At 40.3% G+C, this 12,456-nt stretch overlaps 1 protein-coding gene across 1 annotated transcript in view; it reads left to right on the top strand.

Moving 5' to 3' along the window:
* The window catches only part of glg1a (golgi glycoprotein 1a), a 35,681-nt gene that overhangs the window by 16,276 nt on the left and 6,949 nt on the right, over positions 1-12,456 (top strand). The window contains exons 4-20 of the mRNA XM_034042689.3: positions 68-283; positions 763-966; positions 1,359-1,430; positions 3,427-3,610; positions 4,364-4,578; positions 4,754-4,875; positions 5,449-5,550; positions 5,907-6,060; positions 6,668-6,805; positions 7,046-7,132; positions 7,739-7,801; positions 8,501-8,614; positions 9,347-9,435; positions 9,686-9,803; positions 10,237-10,329; positions 10,913-11,050; positions 11,405-11,528. Coding sequence (XP_033898580.1) covers positions 68-283; positions 763-966; positions 1,359-1,430; positions 3,427-3,610; positions 4,364-4,578; positions 4,754-4,875; positions 5,449-5,550; positions 5,907-6,060; positions 6,668-6,805; positions 7,046-7,132; positions 7,739-7,801; positions 8,501-8,614; positions 9,347-9,435; positions 9,686-9,803; positions 10,237-10,329; positions 10,913-11,050; positions 11,405-11,528 — 2,233 coding nt within the window. The remainder of the gene's footprint in view (positions 1-67; positions 284-762; positions 967-1,358; positions 1,431-3,426; positions 3,611-4,363; positions 4,579-4,753; positions 4,876-5,448; positions 5,551-5,906; positions 6,061-6,667; positions 6,806-7,045; positions 7,133-7,738; positions 7,802-8,500; positions 8,615-9,346; positions 9,436-9,685; positions 9,804-10,236; positions 10,330-10,912; positions 11,051-11,404; positions 11,529-12,456) is intronic.

Genomic DNA, 12,456 nt, shown 5'->3' with positions numbered 1-12,456 from the left:
GCTTCAATTATTGGTGAGGGTTAATTTGGTCAACTCCCTGTATAAAAACAAAAAACTCTCCCTACAGATTAAAGAATGTGCAGAGGAAGAGCGAGGCAAGGGCTACCTAGTGTCCTGCCTGGTGGATCACCGTGCCAACATCACAGAATACCAGTGCCACCAGTACATCACCAAGATGACGGCCATCATCTTCAGTGACTACCGGCTCATCTGCGGCTTCATGGGCAAATGCAGGGAAGACGTCAACACACTCCACTGTGGCAGCATCTCCACTGGAGAGAAGGTAGGGAGCTCTGTTCCATATAACACATGGCAAAGTGGGCACTGCCAGGTCAGGTCAGGTTCCAGCCCTGTTCTAGATTGCTTAATTGAGTGTGTAAAACCGCCACCCAGATCCTAAAGTAATTTAATTATTTCCTTGTACATTACATATTTAGCTTAGTGGAATGTACTGCTCCTGATATAGCATGTCATCTACATATTTGCTCACATGCTTATAATATGAGATCTTTATTAACACACCCTAAAAAATGATTGCTTTTATATATATATATATATATATATATATATATATATATATATATATATAATATATATATATATATATATATATAGTAAATACATATTTGCAATTTACATTAAATTTATAAGTATGTAGTGTGTTTCAAATAACTGGGTTCCGTGACATGGCAATGGGTGAAAACTTGTCATTAATCATGAGGTTTTTTTTTGTTTGTTTTTTGTGTGTGTGTTCTCCCGCAGGACATTCACTCCCAGGGTGAGGTGATCGCCTGTCTGGAGAGGGCTCTGGTGTTGGAGTTGGAGGAGCGGGAAAACCGTTACGAGATCAAAGAGGAGTGTAAGAAGGCCATCCTGCGTGTAGCTGAGCTCTCCTCTGACGATTTCCACCTGGACCGATACCTCTACTTCTCCTGCCGGGAGGACCGCGAGCGGTTCTGTGAAAACGTACGTACGCGCCACTCAACACTCGCTTCCCTCTGGGGATTCTATTAATATAGTTTAGTCTTTGTAGAGAACTACATGGATAAATTAAGCAAGTTGACGGCTCTCACTGTCCATGTGATGAGAGCGTGTGTGTTACCGCTGCCACTGCATGTTCAGCTGCTTCCATCTCAAACCAGTTGTGTTGCCAACTTCATACGTACAATGTGATACAAACTGTCAAATCCAAGGGCATCCTCCTCTTTGACCCAATGTGGCTTTGGGTGATGAAGACCAAATGTTTCGCCATTCTGTTTCCTTTACATTCTTTTTTTTTACATAGCCATTTTACTTCATGTTAACAAAATCTTCAAGTCTGGCTTTCTTGAATGTGTTTTGCGTTTTCTCTCTTTCAGACGCAGGCTGGCGAGGGCAGAGTCTACAAATGTCTCTTCAACCACAAGTTTGAGGATTCCATGTCCGAGAAGGTCTGTGAATGGGATTATACCAGTACTCTATGACTGTATGCAAGGAAATGCTGTTCCACTAGAGGAATTTAATTCTGGTTAAATAAAGAACCTTGTTTTCTGAAACGAAACAGGGATAAAATACTTTGTTGCTTTTTTTGTAAATATGGTTGTGATAAAAAGCCTCATGGATTGTAGCTAATAATTCCCATACATCTTGCTTGTTCCTTGTATAGATCTCAAATGTGCAGTTTTCAAAGAAACTTAACATCGTACATTTTAAAAAATTATATCTGGTTCTACACTAGGTTAAAGAAATCTGTCTGCAAGCCTTGCTTTCAAATGTTGCTCTTCCTTGGTAATTCCACTTGCAGGATTAAATCGGTCCACCCTTTTAATGGTTTCTTTCTTGTTACTAATCGACCAGCTGCTTCCCCTATTGACTAACATGCTTTCACCCAGTTACACAATTTGACTCAAAAGACAGTGCTTGGGTGAAATTACCTAGGAAGAGCAAATGTTAACCGATCTACTTTGAGTGAGGCATTGAAACTGTGTTATTTTTAACCTCATGTAGTACAAGGAACAGCAATGTTGGGAAGATGTATACCCCAAAGCACTTTAAGATTTCTAAATCCCTACTTTCATTCCTGTGAAGTTTTAAAATGTCTGCCCCTGGTTGGTTGTGTGGGGTGTGTGTTGTGTTTTTTTTTTTTTTTGCTTATTTTAAGATTTGCAGAATTTATATTCCCGGTTACTGTATCTGGTTAGCATTTCCAGTTAGTAAATGAACAGCCTCTTTTTAGTGTTCCTTTCATTCCTCTACATGGTAGCCACTGGAATGATTGGCAGAGAACCCCATCTTATTGTATTCAGTCCGCGTTTGCATTTGTCAGTCTGGATCTCCTTCAATAAAGCTCCACTTTGAAGAAGCTGTCTGTCTTGTTTTAAGAATTAAATGAACGACTAACCCTGTTGTGTTCTGAGCTGAATTGAACTGTGCCACCATTTTACATCAACTCATCAAGGAAAATGGCCTAAAAAATACAGCGAGACTGAATTGTAGCAAGTATGTAACCTTAACAATGTTAGAACTGTTAAGCTTCTAAAAAACAAATTATACTGGCTGGTTCCCTCTGTTTAAAACAGTTGCTATTTTCTTCAATAGGTTCATATGCTAAATAATCCTTCAAATGTATTTACTGTAAGCCACATTTCAATTTTATATGAACAGGTTGGCTATTTTACTTCGCAGTTATACTGTGGAAAAATAATGAATGGGCTATTTTATTTAGACACAAGAAGTGATAGGGAGAGTACATGTTAATACCAATTGTAGATTACTTTTATTTATCATTCAATAATTGTTTTGTGTAATACAATCTGAAGTACAGAGTAGCCCAACACCACACAACGATGTACAATATAATGTATCACAATCTTTTTATACACAGGGAACCCCCAGCACCTCTGTAGGGTAACAAGTTACTGTATTGATAAATCATGATACATTATATTGTAATTGTTGTGTGGTATTGTGATACATTACTGGGTACTTGAGACTGTAGTCCACAAAACAATTCTTAAATGATAAAGAAAAATAATTTTAGAATTTTGGTATGAACACGTACTCTCTGTCTTATAATAAAATAGTCCATCACTCTTTTTAAGTGATAATAATTACACATTATAAAAGATGGCCCTTCAGGACCATCCCATTATGGAACTTATTGTATCATGATATTAGTGCATCCTTGCACACACAGTGGATGTTCAAATTGGTTTAGAAACGTTTTTTCCACATCAGCAGTTCAAAGCTGCATGTGAATGCTGCACATAACTATGAAGAGTGACCTTGTGGCTCTAGGGGAGCATAATATTGGTTTTCTTCCTCTATTTCTCTCCTAGATATATGGGGGGGGGGGGGGGGCTAGATATATGGTGGCAACTATAGTTTAAAAAAAAAAAATAATAATAATAATAATTTGCTGATGTTGCTTGCGGTTGTTCGTTGCAGTGTCGGGAGGCATTAACAACGCGTCAGAAGCTGATCGCTCAGGATTACAAAGTCAGCTACTCGCTGGCTAAAGCCTGCAAGGTGGATCTGCGGAAATATCGGTGCAACGTGGACAACCTCCCCCGTGCCCGCGAAGCTCGCCTTTCCTACCTGCTGCTGTGTCTGGAGTCTGCTGTGCACAGAGGTGGGGCTGTGTGTGGAACGTTGCTGTGAATTAAGCCCAGTATTCTTGTTGAGGTCCTTCCTTAAAGCAGTAATAACCTTGGGTTTTCAACTCCTCTTGCTATACTTCTCTGTACATGTGTATACCACGTTTTCAATTTTACACCTGTATTTATCCAGCTTTGTCTGGAGATTTAAGGAGTTTCCGATTTTTTTTTTTTTAAATAGATGCAGGATATAAGATGTGTGGTACATGGTATGACTGCAAAAAAAAATGTTACTGTACAGTCTGAACAGTGAGATTGCTTTTAAAATCGTGCCTGGGTCCCCAAGTAGCTAACCTGGTAAAAGCATGGTCGTGTGGTGTGCTAGGTGAGTCATACAGTCAGGGGAGCGCAGGTTAATGTCCTGCCGGTGCGAAGTCCCCAGAGGAAGTGTCGCGTTGAGTCTAACTATCCCATGGGTAAGCGTAAGAGAACACCTGCAGGGGCTGGCTTTTATCCTTCAAAGGCCTGTATCTTGATGACCTCCATTAAGTTTCCTGGGTGTAAGAGGAAATTGGCTTGTTCGTGGGATCAGAGGAAACCCACTGACCATCAGTTCTTCTGAGCTGTTGTATGGAATTGCTGCGGTGAGGGAATGATGTTCCAAATTGGGGAGAAAATCTGGGGTAAAATAACTGGGCATTTTAAATTTAAAAACAAAAGCTATGCAATGTATATTTTAAATGAGTAGTGTGTGTGCTTTGTGTAACGAGCATGCTTGTTGTGTGCAGGCCGGGTGGTGAGCGGGGAGTGCCAGGGGGAGATGCTGGATTACCGGCGGATGCTGATGGAGGATTACTCACTGAGCCCCGAGATTGTGCTCAACTGCCGTGGGGAGATTGACCACCACTGCTCCGGGCTTCACCGCAAGGGACGTACCCTGCACTGCCTCATGAGACTGGGGCGAGGAGAGAAGAACAGCCTGGGGGCCACCTGCCAGCAAGCAGTAAGGACTGGGAGTCGGGGGCACCCTTTGCTTTATACAGATATATAGATAGCAGGCAGATATGATAATTGGTGCCGATGGCAATTTTTTTAGATTGACAGCCATAGCGCAGGTAGTTTGAGGAAGCTGAGTCGGTAATCTAACAGGTAGTGAAAGTGCTTGTGTTCTGTTTCAGCTCCAGACTCTGATTCAGGAGACGGACCCTGGCTCTGATTACAGGATCGACAGGGCACTGAACGAGGCCTGCGAGTCTGTCATGCAGACAGCCTGCAAACACATCCGGACCGGGGACCCCATGTGAGTAGTGCTCCCTACCTTCTCAGCCTCTCCATGTGATCCTAGGAGTAGAAGCAGACAGCTGAGTCTTGTGAATTGAGGGTTAGAAAGTTGTTTGAGGATGAGGAACATTTTGTAGTGCGTTAAGGTTTATCTTGGCTATTGCCATCATTCTCACATTTTCCTGTATGAAACATGTACACATTATAAGGGTGAAGATGATTTTTTTTTTTTTTTTTTCTTAAATGGTATTTAATGGTTTGAGTTACTGTAAAGTATATAAATAGCAGAAATGTTTCTCAGAAGGAACTTGCATATTTAATGTTGACTTCCTTCCTTTGAGCAGAAGCACTGAAGAGGAAAAAACATTTTTTTCATTCACAAATTGGCAAAAATAAAGATTTTAAAAATAAAATAAAATATAAAATAATAATCCAATTAGCTAAGAATTCGTGCTAGATAGCGAGACCTTAACATACCTTTTTTTTGGGGGGTGGGGGTGGGGGGGGGGGGGGGTTCTGGCTTCCAACGTTTGTTATTGTGTAGTGGAAGACTCTGTCCTAATTCCCTGTTTCTCCCTCTGCTCCTGCCCAGGATCCTGTCCTGCCTGATGGAGCACTTATACACAGAGAAGATGGTAGAGGACTGTGAACATCGCCTGCTTGAGTTGCAGTACTTCATCTCTAGAGACTGGAAGTGAGTACAAGCCCCTCCCTTGACCAGATATCCCCTGTGTGTGTCCTGTACATGAGTTTGTTCTTGTAATAATTCCACCTCTGCTCTGTTAATCTGAGCAGACTATGCAGTATACAATTTCCATGTACTTAGGGTGGTGGGTTCTCTTTTAATCTTTATACCTTTTAAGTAAAGCACATTAACTGTTTTGGAATAGATTTGTTTTCTGAAATTGCAATGTTTTATGCATTGTTGTGCCCATATGAAGTTAAGGCTCACTGTTTGATGCACAAGGTGGTAAACTCTGATGGATAACGTGGCTTGCACTGTTAACCTCCCTGTCCTGTCCTGTCCTGTCCTGTCCTATTCTGTCCTAGGCTGGACCCCATCCTGTACCACAAGTGCCAGGGTGATGCTGTCCGTCTGTGCCACACTCATGGCTGGAACGAAACAAGCGAGATCATGCCACCAGGGGCCGTGTTCTCCTGCCTGTACCGCCATGCCTACCGCACTGAGGAGCAGGGCCGCAGGGTAAGAGAAGCTGAGGGCCACTGTGCTGCTGTGTGTGGGGGATGGGATACTAGGTGGTTTGTGGCATTTGTTGAGCCCATTCCATTGCTGTTGCCATGGTATGATTTTTTGGCTTGCATTCTGATTCCCTTTGTTACTACTGTGCAGGCCTCCTATTCCCTCTTATTTGCAATGATCTGTTGAGCCTTTATTCTGTTCTGCTCTGCATTTTTGACTTTCATCACAAATCCTCCCCAAGCTTCTTTGACATAGCCAGGACAGCATAGTTGGACAGCTATACAGTCACTCTGGCTATGAAAGCACTGATTGATTGAACTTTTCAAACTGCTTGTTGATACTGAGCAAGATGTTAGGTTTGGAAAGTGAAAATAACCATATAGATTTAAAAACACTATCACAATAGACTAGAAGCATTGATACCCAAAAAAAAGGTCTCACACTTCTAGATTTTTCCAGTGAACATCAAACTGTTTTTAGTATAGTGTCGTGCAAGAAATTGAAGTATCACATTTAGCAGTGTGGCATATGAACCAAGGAGAACATGTACATTAGTGTTGTGTTACTAAATTATCTGCTGTGTCCCCCATGCTTCCTTTTTTTGTTCCAGCTGTCCCGGGACTGCAAGGCTGAGGTGCAGAGGATCCTGCGCCAGCGTGCTCTGGATGTGAAGCTGGATCCCATGCTGCAAGAGCGTTGCATGACTGACCTGGGCAAGTGGTGTAGCGAGAAGACTGAGTCAGGCCAGGTAAACACAAGCACTGCTCAAGCAATCTGGCTTCTGTAAAACTGGCAGTGGATATGGGTAAGGATGGAAATGGACCTGCAGTCTACAGTAAACTTGGCATGCTGTGCTGTTTTACTACCGATCCAACAGACTATACATACAATTGGTGTGTTTTTATTCATGTATTTGCAGCGGTCTTTTTGAAATCTAAACCCTTGCTGTTTATTTCAACTGTTTTGTGTTGCTCTCACTGTTGTGTAGGAGCTGGAGTGTCTGCAGGATCACCTGGAGGATCTGATCAGTGACTGCAGAGACGTTGTGGGCAACCTCACTGAGCTGGAGTCTGAGGTGAGGCGGGACACTGTTAAACTGTTCTGATTATTACCGAGCTGCAGTGTTACTTTTAGGGGGAGGGTTGTGCTTCTACACTTGAAATTTGGCGCACTGATCTGTTGGAACCCATTTCTTCTCCTCATTGGGGAGGTCCAGAACAGTATTAAAGGATTGTCTTAATGAATAGACAGCTGATGTTCATAGCTCTAAGTATCTGCACATAATAAGACCACAAATATGTAGAGTTGAATTTTTAGTAACTGGTTCCAGTAATCTGTTTCACAAATGATTTTAAATAAGCGATGTGAAAGTAGCATATATATTTGGGGTATTTTTCTAAAACTGATGCTATGCTGTTTTAAGAAGAAAAGAAAATCTAGTTTTATTTTAAGACACTTTCAGTGTACAATTGAATTACACAATTTTAAATACCACATAATTTAATGTCCAGTATACTGGATGCAGTACAAAAGGTTGAAACCATCTCTAAAAAGCCAAAAAACTGAATAAAAGAAATTTAATAATGAGTTCCTGTAGCACTGCAGTAAAAATATTGTGCTTCTAGTATTCATGATTGTTTGTGGTGTGCAGTGCTCCAGTACTCTCCTTTCCTCCCTGCAGGACATTCAGATTGAAGCTCTGCTGATGAGAGCCTGTGAGCCAGTGATCCAGGCCTACTGTCATGTGAGTTCACTTTATTTTATTTGATAATTTCCACATGTTTTGTCAGTGTTTTTTTTTTTTTGGCAGTGAGAAATGTACAGAACTAGCATTTTTCCACTAAAGCGACCAAACTTTTTGTAGAATCAATTTCTCAACAAACACTTGCTCACCTGATAACTCGGGGGCAGTAGAAATCTGCCTAAAACAAAAAACTCAAAGTTTTAAACACTTAATCATAAAATGGTATTGGCACAGGTTGGAATACAGAATACGGACTACAGAAAATTTTGCATCACCCTAAAGAATTAACATATTTTGCTTCATACTTGAATGAAACCTGCTGAAATAATGTTACGTTAACATATTGAATTACATACCGCTTTGTAGTTTTCCATATACTTAATGAAAAACTGACAAATTGAACATTTTGAAATTTAACATTAAAATACTGTTCTACTATTATGGCTTCTGGTAGACTTTTTTGCAACATTTTGTAGATTCTTTGATTTACATGAAAACTAAATTATGTTGATAGTGGGTTTTTTTTTTTTTTTTTTTTTTTTTTTTTAATTGTCTCAATCCTAAATTTCTACGTGATGCAAAACTTTTGGCCATAGCTGTACAATCTGGTGCTGTGTCACCAGAAAAGCGAGCAGTTTGCTTAACAGTGCAAGCTGACAGATACATTTGAAAGCCCTCCCCTCCCTCCTTGTCCCTCAGGAGGTGGCTGATAACCAGATTGACACAGGAGACCTGATGGAGTGCCTGATCCAGAGCAAACACCAGAAAGAAATGAATGAGAAATGCATGGTCGGGGTCACCCACTTCCAGCTGGTAAGTCCCATCATATGAGAGGACAGCAAACTGTTAACACGAGCACCCGTCATTGGTTCAGGTTCTTCACCTGCTAGAGATTAGAGGTCTGACTAAATCTCACCTGGTACCTGAGAAATTCCTAACGTAGCCATTGACACACCAATCCCTCCTTGTGCTACATTACTGTACACCACATATCCACATACAAGTGATACGCCGAACACAAAGCTCCAATGTATTCCTCTAGGCAGAAGGTGGTGACCTGTTTATCATGATAGAATTAATCATTCAGGTCACACCGAATAATGTTTTTGCACTGTAGTGTTTAATGTTTTGGTAGAGCGTGTATTGCTATAGTTATCTGATGGGGTTCAACACTACCAGTTGTGTAGTCTGAAAGAGAATATTGGAACAACAAACCAATTTTTTCCTTAAGTCCACATATTAAAAAAAAAGTGAATAAATTATGTGTATAGAACAAATGTATTTGAAAATATTTTATAGTATTTAAAGTACCAGTGTTACTTCATGTGTTGTCGTCCCAACAATTCTCCACCTGGGGCACATGGTGCCGAGAAATAAAGCAAGTGGTCCCCAAGTCACATGTCCCTTTAACTACGCTATCCTGTGTTGATGTCTCTGTAGACACTTGTTCAGAATTTTTGTATATTGCATCAATGGTCACATATCTTGCATAATCCTGGAGGGTCTGATTGTAACATGGCTCTATCCTCTCCTTTCTCTCTGCAGGTCCAGATGAAGGATTTCCGCTTCTCCTACAAGTTCAAGATGGCTTGTAAGGAAGATGTACTGAAGCTCTGTCCCAACATTAAAAAGAAGTACGTTGGGGATGGGTTCCGCTGTGCAATTGAAATGAATTAATGAAGCATGTAATACGCAGTATTGCCACTTGCAGATTTTATAGAGTGTAAAAGTGAAAGTTCAACTGCAGAGGGGTGTAGTGAAGAAAACATATTAAAGGGAATAGATATACCCCTTGGGGAATGCACATTTTAATTAAAGGTCTCTGTTTAACCTGCAATGTCCTTGGTGCTGGTGTTTTGTGACTGTCCTCCTCCTCCTTGGCAGGGTTGACGTTGTGATCTGTCTGAGCACCACAGTGAGGAACGACACTCTGCAGGAAGTCAAGGATCAGCGTGTCTCTGTCAAGTGCCGCAAGCAGCTGAGAGTGGAGGAGCTGGAGATGGCGAGTGACTCTCTCACACACTAGACTCCATAGCCAGACTGCTGATCAATACACAGAACAACAGGACATTTTTAGAAAGCAGGCCGGCATGAAATGGCAGCAAAATATTGGTTATACAAGAACATAACATTAAGGGTGTCGCCAACACTCTCAGTGGCTGGGATGGTTACTTTTCATAAAGTCCTTGTTTTGTATGTCCTGGAAAAAATATTTCATAATGGTATGATAAACACCTCTGCAGCATAACTTGATATGTTGTTTAAATGTAACATGCAGCATGCATTTTCTATTAGAATAATACTCGTTCTAAATATATAAAAATATAGCATGTTCTCTGTTTATATTAAATGATGCCGCTATTGCACATAGAAGTTATGGGAGTCGAGTCTAGCGGTCCCCTATTTAACACAATCTAATCTCTCTTCCTCCGCAGTCTGAAGATATCCGTCTGGAACCAGAGCTGTATGACTCCTGCAAGCAGGACATCGGGAAATACTGCCAGAATGTGCCTTACGGGAACGCCCAGGTATATACTGGCAGACAGTGTAGATTGTGCACCATTTCCCAATTGTTAAATGTTTATTATAAGTCACCTATAACAAACCACTTAAGGGTTTGCTAAAATTCCAGTTCATCTTAACATGGGTACAGATGTCACCCTGTGGATAGAAGATATGGCACAATTCTAAAGTGAAACTAAGTGGCACCACTTTTTATGTTTAACAGTTCCTGCAAACTACCTTTTTATTTTATTTATTTAAATATAAGTTAATGCATCTCAATGTAGGGTGTCCGTTATTAACAGAGGCATAATTGTGTGTAGTTTGAGCAGTTCAAACTGCACAAAATGACATTTCTTGGACAATAAAATACAATGTATTAACTTACAGAATTGTGCCTAAACCATTGTCAAAAATATGCATGTCAAATACAGATGTATAACCTGTTATACAGTCATTTCATTATGTTGTTCTTAAATATCCAGTCTAAATATTTGTTAATTCATCCTAGGTTTAAACCAATTTCTTTCATAAGTTGAATGATTAGTAGCTGAAAGTAACACCCCTAGTTTTCATAGAGTGCTCTTTCCCTCCCTGTCTCCACCCCAGGTGACTGAGTGTCTGAAGGAGAATAAGAAGCAGCTGACCCAGCGCTGTCACCAGAGAGTCTTCAAGCTGCAGGAAACTGAGATGGTGGACCCTGAGCTGGACTACACCCTCATGAGAGTGTGCAAGCAGATGATCAAGGTAAGTGGGAGTGGGGGGGGGTGCTTACAGTATGTAGGAAAACATGAACAGAACCCAAAGAAGAATTCAGCTACTTCATTAGCCAGTCCCAATTATATGTCCTTTTAACCCTCTCCATCCTGAATTTATATTTGTCGAGCTGAACAATGCACAATGAAGTTCTGCAATTCAAAAAGGAACTCTTTTTGGATATACCTGAGAACATATATTTTGGTAAATGGGACTTTAAGAACTCTAAACAGAGCCAATATGAGAAAGGGTTAAAGAACTTCATGGAAATGTATAAGTGCAGTGTCTCATTTGAGCAGAGTATTTGGGAAGTGGAAGATTGACAGTACCATGTGTGTATTGCAGCGGTTCTGTGGCGATGCTGAGACGAAGAACATGCTCCAGTGTTTGAAACAGAACAAGAACAGCGAGCTCATGGACCCCAAATGCAAACAGATGATCACCAAGCGGCAGATCACCCAGAACACAGGTGACGAGAACATCCTTCAGTGATTCAATCATTGGAGGAGAAGCAGAGCCATACAAAAAATATCCCACCTAGGAGGAGGTGGGAGGCTACAGTAGCTTACTAAATATTGGGACTGCAACGAAGAGTATATGTCGACCATCAGGTTCGAAACACATTACCAAAGGAAGGTTTGAACCTTTGATGGTACTAATTTGCATAACATACTGGTGATGTCACCATAGCTACTTGTTTGTATTTGATTGAAAATCCTATTTTACAGGTAATCCTATTAAAACAGTAACCATGTTTTTATAATTTTAAAGAAAAATACACATTTATGTACACGTAATTGATGCTGCTTGCGATGTATACAGTAAGCTTTCAGCAGCACCTTTCAGTCACCGTTCTAAGCAGGTTATCAGTCAGTCACATTTTACTACTACCAAAAATAAAAAATAATGTGAATTTACACTTGTCAAGTGACCCTGGAGATTGGTTGTGCCTCGATAATACATCAACAGTTGCTTGTACAGTTTGCATTCAACTTTTTTTTTTTGGTCGTCTGGGCATTTTAACAAAAAAAAATCCCAAACAGAGGGTTTGAGACATTTCTTTCAATACAGCTTGGTTTTAATATGTAAGTAAGTAATATGCATCATACAAATAATCAATAAATATAATTTTGCATGCGAGTGACTATTATTATTATTATTATGTATGTATTTATTTATTTATTTATTTATTTATTAGCAGACGCCCTTATCCAGGGCGACCTTAGTCGTATACAAAAATACATTTTCTAGAATCACAGTACAAGTAATAATACAGTTAAGAGCAAGATAAATACAATGACTTTGGTTCTAGCAAGTACAAGTATGACAAAATACGATTCAATAACGGAACAGATAACAGTGTCAGTGATAGTTACATCAGGATATAATTAAATACA

This window comes from Acipenser ruthenus, chromosome 20, assembly GCF_902713425.1.
Source record: "Acipenser ruthenus chromosome 20, fAciRut3.2 maternal haplotype, whole genome shotgun sequence".
Lineage (NCBI taxonomy): Eukaryota > Metazoa > Chordata > Actinopteri > Acipenseriformes > Acipenseridae > Acipenser > Acipenser ruthenus.
Note: the sequence above shows the minus strand (reverse complement) of the source record. Positions and strands in the feature narration are given on the sequence as shown.